At 50.4% G+C, this 8,270-nt stretch overlaps 1 protein-coding gene across 1 annotated transcript; it reads left to right on the top strand.

Moving 5' to 3' along the window:
• Nucleotides 1-2,740: 2,740 nt before the first annotated feature.
• On the top strand, nt 2,741-7,635 carry CNGA4 (cyclic nucleotide gated channel subunit alpha 4). Its single transcript, XM_057695901.1, has 6 exons — nt 2,741-2,802; nt 2,927-3,028; nt 3,229-3,335; nt 3,636-4,281; nt 5,058-5,407; nt 7,175-7,635. Exons 1-6 carry the CDS (start codon nt 2,741-2,743, stop codon nt 7,633-7,635), a joined length of 1,728 nt encoding a protein of 575 aa, XP_057551884.1.
• Nucleotides 7,636-8,270: the final 635 nt, after the last annotated feature.

Here is an 8,270-nt window from a genome sequence, read left to right as displayed (position 1 = left end):
TAGGTCACCAAGGCTTGATGACTGGATGAATATGAAAGGAAAGTAAGAGGAAGGGTTAAAAACTGATGCTTAGTTTATAGAAGTTCAAACACAGGCAAACCTAAACCGCAGGATTAGAAGCCAGGATAGTGATTACCCTTGGAAAAGCATTGACTGAAAGAGGGCAGAGTGGGGCTCTTGATGTGAGTGCTGTTTACATGACTGTGTTCGCTTTGTGAAACTCATCAAGCAGTGTACTTATGAAACATGTACTTTTCTATATGTATGTTCTCATTACTATGCATCTCAAACTTAGTAGTGTAAAACAACAGCCATTTTATTATGCTCATAGATTTCGGGAATTTGAACAAGACATAGCAGGAATGGCTTGTCTCTATTCCCTGATATCTAGGAGCTCATCTAGAAAGTTCAAACGCCTGGGGGTAACTTGAAGCTGGTGGTTGATATCATCTGGAGGCTTCTTCACTCACATGTCTGATGCCTGAGCTGGGACAACTTAACGGCTGAGCTGGAGCTGTCAAACAAAGTACAGACACATGACTGTTCCTGTGGGTTTGGGCTTCTCACAATGTGGCAGCTAGGTTTCAAGAGGGAGCATCCTGAGAGGGAGCTTCCAGACACTGAGTGTTCTAAGAAAACCAGAAGGAAGCTGCATGACCTTTTATGATCTAGTCTCAGAAGTCACACAGTGTTACTCCTGCGATACTCTATTGACTGAAACAATCACAAGGAAAGAGCATCAAAGAATTTGTGACCATTTTTTAAAATTGCCACAATGTTATATAATAGTATTAATAATAAATACTGGGCTTCCTAGGTGGCGCAGTGGTTAAGAATCCACCTGCCAGTGCAGAGGATGTGGGTTCGATCCCTGCTCCAGGAAGATCTCACATGCCACAGAGCAACTAAGCCCGTGTGCCAAAAAAAAAAAGAAAAAGAAAAGAATAAATAAATAAATACTGGTGCTAGATGCTATGGCTGGAAGGCCAGAGATAGGGATTATAAGAAAAAATGCAGGTGGGGGAAGATAATGAGCTCCGTTATAGACCCAATAGGCTAAAGGTGACTGTGCAATATCTGAGTGGGGACATTCAGCAAGCAATTAGTGATATAGATAGCTCTGGAGCTCAGAGAGAATTCTTGGGAGTCATTAGATGTGAAAGGAGATCCTGTGGGTGACCAAGATTGACCAGAGAGGGTTGGGAGGATAGAAAGAGACGAAGGCCTAGGACAGAGTCCTAAAAAATACTGAAACAGGAGGGATGGGCAGAGGGGCTTATGAAAGAGACTAAGAAGAAACAAACAGAAAACCAAGATATTATGGTATCAATAGAAGCCATGGGAAAAGAGAATTTCAAAAAAATAAAATAAAAAGTTGGAGACTATAGATGTTTCTTCCAAGAAACTCTGAAAACACCAATCTAGCCATATCACTTAACTGTGCAAAACATTTCATGAGTTCTCCATTGCCATTAGATAAACTCCTAGCTTTATAACATGGTGACAAAGCTCTCCCTGAGCTGTCGTCTGTCTACCATTCAGCCTCAATCTTTCACCTCTAGCCTCTCAGTTTCTCTACAAAAACCAATTAATGTTTCCTCAGTTACCCATGCTTTTTGAAATCTCTATGCCTTTGCATACTCTGTACACTTTGCCTATAGTGCTTTTCACTCTTCCATCTTATACTTGACTAACTCCTATTCATCCTACAGAACCCAGTCTCAATTGGGACCCCTCCTATGTACTGTAATAACCCTCTGTGTACCCACCTAATGGAGGACCCATCGGACTGATGTGTAACTGACTATCTACCTGACTCTTCCCCCCTTCCAGACTGTGAGTTTCTGGAGGGCAAGTAATGTGTTGCCCTCATCTTTATTCCCAATACTTGGCACAGTTTCAGCCTGGCACATGGCGGGTGTTCTGATGATGACTTGTTGACTGAGAAAGATGATGGTAGTGATTGGGACATCAAGTTGAGGGAGAATTTTTAGGATTTGTCTGTTTGTTTGTTCTGGTATGGGAGGTTTAAGCATGTTCACAGAAAGGGAAAACTGAAAGAGTTTGAGGACTTAGAAAACACATGAAATAACTGGTGAGATCAGGCACGAGAGGTAACAAGAAGGGAACGAGGGCAAAAATGCCAGAGGGTGGCCCCCATCATACTCATCCAACAGGAAGGAAGTAGATAAGGGTGCAGGTAATGGAAATAGAACCCACATCTGATGTGGCAGGCGTTCTTTGTCCCTGGAGAATAGTTCAGCACCTGACACAAATGAGCCATTCAGTAAATAGGTGTTAAATGAATTTTAAAAATGAGGTTCAAGCAGGAAACTTGCACAGGGTAAAACGGAGTGAATTTCTGAGCCTACATTGGCACCCAGGTCTCCTGACTAGAGGGCCCCTATGAAGTTCAGTTTTGAAGAAGGTGAAGGGAGACAAGGCCTAGTCTTATCCCTGAGGCATGCACCCCCACCATCTCCAGGGACCTCATTAGAGATGTTTAGTTGGGCAGGTGTAAGCCCAGGCCCTAGGAGACAGGGCGGAGCGCTGGAGCCACACTGCCTCCACCCCTTCAGTAGCAGCTGGCCCTGGCTGTGTTGCTAAGAGCTTCAGAAACCTAAGACAGAGGAATCACAGCTAGAGACCAAGGACAACTTGGTACCAGCCCCCACCTGCTGAAGCCACCTGCAGGCAGAGGCCCTGGATATCTTACACCCAGGCACCAGGCCACAGAACCATGAACCAGGACAGCAAAGTGAAGACGACAGAGTCCATCCCTCCTGCCCCTCCCAAGGCCAGGTGAGAGATCCTGGTCCCCTGTGTCAGATCTGTCTGCCTCAGTAGATGAAGCCTGATCCCTCTTTGCTGCCCCCAGCAACACTGAATGGTGAGTAAATGTACCATGACTTCCCCTTGCCCACAGGAAGTGTCTGCCTGTCCTGGACCCATCTGGGGATCCCTACTACTGGTGGCTGAACACGATGGTCTTCCCTGTAATGTATAACCTCATCATCATCGTGTGCAGGTTTGGCGCTATGGGAAGGGCCTTAAGCAGAGACCAGGGCTAAAGAGTGAGGCCCAGGAGAGGGGCGGACCCCTTGCACAGGGCTGGTGTAGGGGTGGTGCCTATGCCAGGGCCCAGGGCTTAGTGCTCAGCGGCCTGCGGAAAACACCTCTCACACAGAGGGCGCCCTTAAGCCCATCCTTTCTGTCCCTGCCACGCAGAGCCTGCTTCCCTGACTTGCAGCGCGGTTATCTGGTGGCCTGGTTAGTGCTGGACTACACGAGTGACCTGCTCTACCTACTGGACATCGTGGTGCGCTTCCACACTGGTCAGTGAGTCCCAGGACTGACCTTTTGTTCCATGTTCCCGTCCTAAATAGAGCCTCTCGGTGACAAGAAAGTGACCCCCCTCCCTGATAGCACTTTCACATGCCTCTATGTTTACAGTATCCCTGTGCTCACCCCAGAAACCCTGCAGCAGGGTTAAGCCAGCCCCCACCCTGTCCCACTAGCTGTCTCCCTGGCCTGCCCTGGCCTACGCACCCTCGCCCTCATTACTGGAGCAGGCAGGTGCCCTGACTCTGCCCCATACCTGACACCACCCACGGCTGCCCTCCTCCCCCCACCAGGATTCTTGGAACAGGGCATCCTGGTGGTGGACAAGGGTAGGATCTCAAGTCGCTACGTGCGCACCTGGAGCTTCTTCTGGGACCTGGTTTCCCTGCTACCCACGGACGTGGCCTACGTGAGCCTGGGTCCGCACATACCCACGCTGAGGCTGAACCGCTTTCTGCGGGTTCCTCGCCTCTTTGAGGCCTTTGACCGCACGGAGACCCGCACCGCTTACCCGAATGCCTTCCGCATCGCCAAGCTGATGCTTTACATTTTTGTTGTCATCCATTGGAACAGCTGCCTATACTTTGCCCTGTCCCGGTACCTAGGCTTCGGGCGTGACGTCTGGGTGTACCCCGACCCCGCTCAGCCTGGCTTTGAGCGGCTGCGGCGCCAGTACCTCTATAGCTTTTACTTCTCCACACTGATCCTGACCACCGTGGGCGACACACCGCTGCCAGCCCGCGAGGAGGAGTACCTCTTCATGGTGGGCGACTTTCTGCTGGCCGTCATGGGTTTCGCCACCATCATGGGTAGCATGAGTTCTGTCATCTACAACATGAACACTGCAGATGCAGCCTTTTACCCAGACCACGCCCTGGTGAAGAAATACATGAAGCTGCATCACGTCAACCGCCGGCTGGAGCGGCGAGTCATTGACTGGTGAGGCTGCTGGGTTTCCAGACCAGGACGGGGAGAGGGGTACTGGAAAGAGTGTGAGGAAGGTGCTAGGTTCTTAGTGCCTGGTGGGTCAGGCAGGGCATTCCGGATGTGGCATTCCCTGGAGGGTTCACTGGGCGGAGCTTGGAAAAGGATGTCCTCCACTGATTGGATATGGACTTAGGGAGAGGGGTTGGGTAAAAGACTGACGGGGAGAGGAACTCATACACAAGGAAGGATAACCCAGAACCCAGGGAACAGGAACTGCCACCACCCAGTAGGGCTCAAAAGGTCCTGGAAGAGGTAGGAGAGAAGAGCAGTACTCCTCAGGGGATGGCCAACAACGCAATGGTTGACAATGTCATGGAGTCCATACGGTAGGCTGAACAGAGAGAAGTGTCACCACGCTGGGGACCTAGAGCAGAGGACCTCTGAAGAAGGCGGGGCTTGGTGACTGAAGTAGATATCGGTGGGATGGTATAAGACATCACTGAATAGTGGGTGGGTAGAGTCTGACAGGAGCTAAAAGGTGTCCTAGTCACTGTCCACTGGTGGAGGCTTCCAGGCCCTGGGTGAGGGAGAAGCAGTCAGAACATATCTCTGACCAGCAGATCGTGGATTAAAGATGTTTATCAACCAACTATCAAGTATTCCCATGACCCCCCTGAGAACTCAGTGTGGCTGGGTTCTTGGCTGAGGCTGAGCTGAGAGCCCTGATGGAAGACATAGAGGCAAGCATGTAGGGGGCTGGTGAGGACTGATGCTACCCTTGCGTCCAGGTACCAGCACCTGCAAATCAACAAGAAGATGACCAATGAGGTAGCCATCTTACAGCACTTGCCTGAGCGGTTGCGGGCAGAAGTGGCTGTGTCTGTACACCTGCCTACGCTGAGCCGGGTGCAGATCTTCCAGAACTGTGAGGCCAGCCTGCTGGAGGAGCTGGTGCTGAAGCTGCAGCCCCAGACCTACTCACCAGGCGAATATGTCTGCCGCAAGGGGGACATTGGCCGAGAGATGTACATCATCCGAGAGGGTCAGCTGGCCGTGGTGGCTGATGATGGTGTCACACAGTATGCCGTGCTTGGTGCGGGGCTCTACTTTGGGGAGATCAGCATCATCAACATCAAAGGTGGGCACCCCAGCATTCATTCCAGGGACAGGGCTAGGGAGGGGAGTGGGGAGAGCAGAGCCCAATGCGGAGACCAGATGGTACTTCGGGGCCTGTGGATTAAGGACACCTGGTCCTTGCCTGAGTCACTAGAGGGCTCAGGAGAGAAGCAGGACAAGGAGGGTCTGTTCCCTGACGAGAGGCTGAGCCAAGGTCAATGAGCAGGGTGAGTTCTTGGAAAAGAGAGTAGACCTGCTCCGTGAGTATCCACCCAGGGCACCAACAAATTAATGGAAAATGCAGAGATGATAACAATTAATAATAATAATAATAATGATAATGGCTAATATTTATTGCATGCTTATTACATGCTCTGTTCAAAGTTCTCCACATGTACCAACTCATTAAGTTCTCACAGCAGCTCTGTAAAGTAGGTACTGTTATCCCCATTTTAAAGGTAAGGAAACTGGAGCACAGAGAGTTTGGGGAACTTGTCCCAGGTCACACGGGTAATAAGTATATACTCTTGAGGTAAATACAAGAAACAACTTTCTCATAGCCAAATGGAAACGAAGGTAGAAGGAAGGAATTCCTATTTACTCCATCAACTCCAGTCCAGGCCACATACTGTACACTGGCTCACTTATTCCTCTTATCAGCCTGTGCAGTAGGAGGTATTATACCTAATCACAGGTAAAGACACCAAGGCCACAAGAGATGGGAAAAACTAAAAAGGGGGTGAGCACACTGTCGCTGACTGAGGCTGGATGTGCTCTCAGCCTGGGGATGCCACTCTCCAGTTGTCCTGAAGGCCTCACATCTGTCCTCTAAGGACCCCCCAAGACCCACATCTTGTATGCAGTTGACCACTGTTTACCTGACTTTGGACAAGTCACTTCCCTCTTTTAGGCCTCAGTTTCCTCACCTACCCAAGAGGGAAGATATTAAAAACCCAAAGAGTTATTTGTGAGGATTAAATGAGCTATGTGGGTGAGGCACCCAGCGCAGTGCCTGGCACACAGCATGAGTTCAACAAACGGCAGCTCCCTTGCCCCCTCTAAGGTCCTTCTAGCTCCAAGATGCTGCAGCACTCAGATGAATCTGTCTTCCCACCCACCACCCACAAATATCCTTCTAAAATGCAAATGACACTATACACTTCCCCTGCTTAAAATATTTCAATAGTTTCTCCCTGTCCTCAACATAAAGTTTGGACTCCTTGCCAGGTCTCCAAGACTTGGCGTGACCCAGCTCCCTCCATCTCTCCCACTCTCCTCACACCCTGCACTCAGCCTCTCTGGACTGCTTACTGTAGTCTGTAACCACCTAACTCTTCCCTACCTCCATCCCTCCACTCCTGCTCCTCCTTCTGCCTAGCTGCCCTCCCCCCTCCTCCACTTCCTCCCCTAGTTACCTCCTACTCAGCCCAGGCATCAGTTCCTCAAGGCTTCCCTAAATTCTCTGCCTTACAGCTTGTCAGGGGCTCTTTGCCTGTCTTCCCACAGGACCATACGTTCATCTACACTGCATTGGCTATACTGTTAGGTAACTATCCCACTAAATGTCTGTTTCCTCTAGACTGTGAACTCTTGCAGGCAGGTCACTGATACCCACCCAGCATAGGGCCTAGCCCCTACCTAGTACATTACCGAATGAAATAACTAATGAGGCATAAAGAGAGGCTCAGAAGCACAAATGTGGAGGTGGGGGTCCTGTTTCAGGAGGGAAATGCCCCCTCACATCCACCCTGACTAACTCTCCTCCCACCTGTCTGCCCATGGGCCACAGGGAACATGTCTGGGAACCGCCGCACAGCCAACATCAAAAGTCTAGGTTATTCGGACCTGTTCTGCCTGAGTAAGGAGGACCTGCGGGAAGTGCTGAGCGAGTATCCACAGGCCCAGGCCATCATGGAGGAAAAGGGTCGTGAGATCCTGCTCAAGATGAACAAGTTGGACGTAAATGCTGAGGCAGCTGAGATCGCCCTACAGGAGGCTACGGAGGCCAGGCTGCGAGGCCTGGACCAGCAACTTGAAGACCTGCAGACCAAGTTCGCTCGCCTCCTGGCTGAGCTGGAGTCCAGCGCACTCAAGATCGCCTATCGCATCGAGCGGCTGGAGTGGCAGACTCGGGAGTGGCCAATGCCAGACCAACTGGTCGAGGCCGATGATGAGGGCGAACCTGGGGAGGGAACGTCCAAGGATGGAGAGGGCAGAGCTGGCCAGGAGGGACCCCCAGGCCCAGAGTGACCCCATGCCTATCCCCAGGACCCCCACTGCCAAGTGAATCCACAGTTGTAGGAGACCTGCCTGCAGAAACTCTGCAATCCTCTCTGCTAGGTTACAGAGATGGGAGTGAATTGGGTCTGTAGATGCACCACCTAGAGATGCAGGAGTATAGCACACATGTCCCGCTCACCAGCATGCACAAACACACACACACACACCCCTATTTGCATATATACACACTGGCCGCAAGACTGTGAAATCCGTGTAAAATGCTCTGGAGTTCCCCTTCTCAGAGCACACATGATTTCTCACTTAGATATGCCTTATACCCACATCATATATGCACATTCGGTCACATACCTCATAAACACACATATACTGAGAGTCACACATCAGTATACACAGATCCCCTCCACGGGTTTGCACACACTTGTGAACACATAAAAGTACACCCAGAATCCCCTTGTTCTAAGATATCTTTTGCATCCCCCCCCCCCATGTGGGAGGTTCAAAGGTGTACCCTGAAAATAGCACTTCAGTAAAGTACTTGCTTCCTCACTAAGATTTTATGGGGCTGTTGGGGAAAAGCAAAGCCAGTGTGGGCCAGGATGAATTCTGTCTTAATTCTGGGTTTCAGGGGCAAGGGGCACAGGCTG

Source organism: Hippopotamus amphibius, chromosome 9 (genome assembly GCF_030028045.1).
Source record: "Hippopotamus amphibius kiboko isolate mHipAmp2 chromosome 9, mHipAmp2.hap2, whole genome shotgun sequence".
In the NCBI taxonomy this organism is placed as follows: Eukaryota; Metazoa; Chordata; class Mammalia; order Artiodactyla; family Hippopotamidae; genus Hippopotamus; species Hippopotamus amphibius.
The sequence above is the reverse complement of the archived record's forward strand: the minus strand, read 5'-3'. Positions and strand labels throughout refer to the sequence as shown.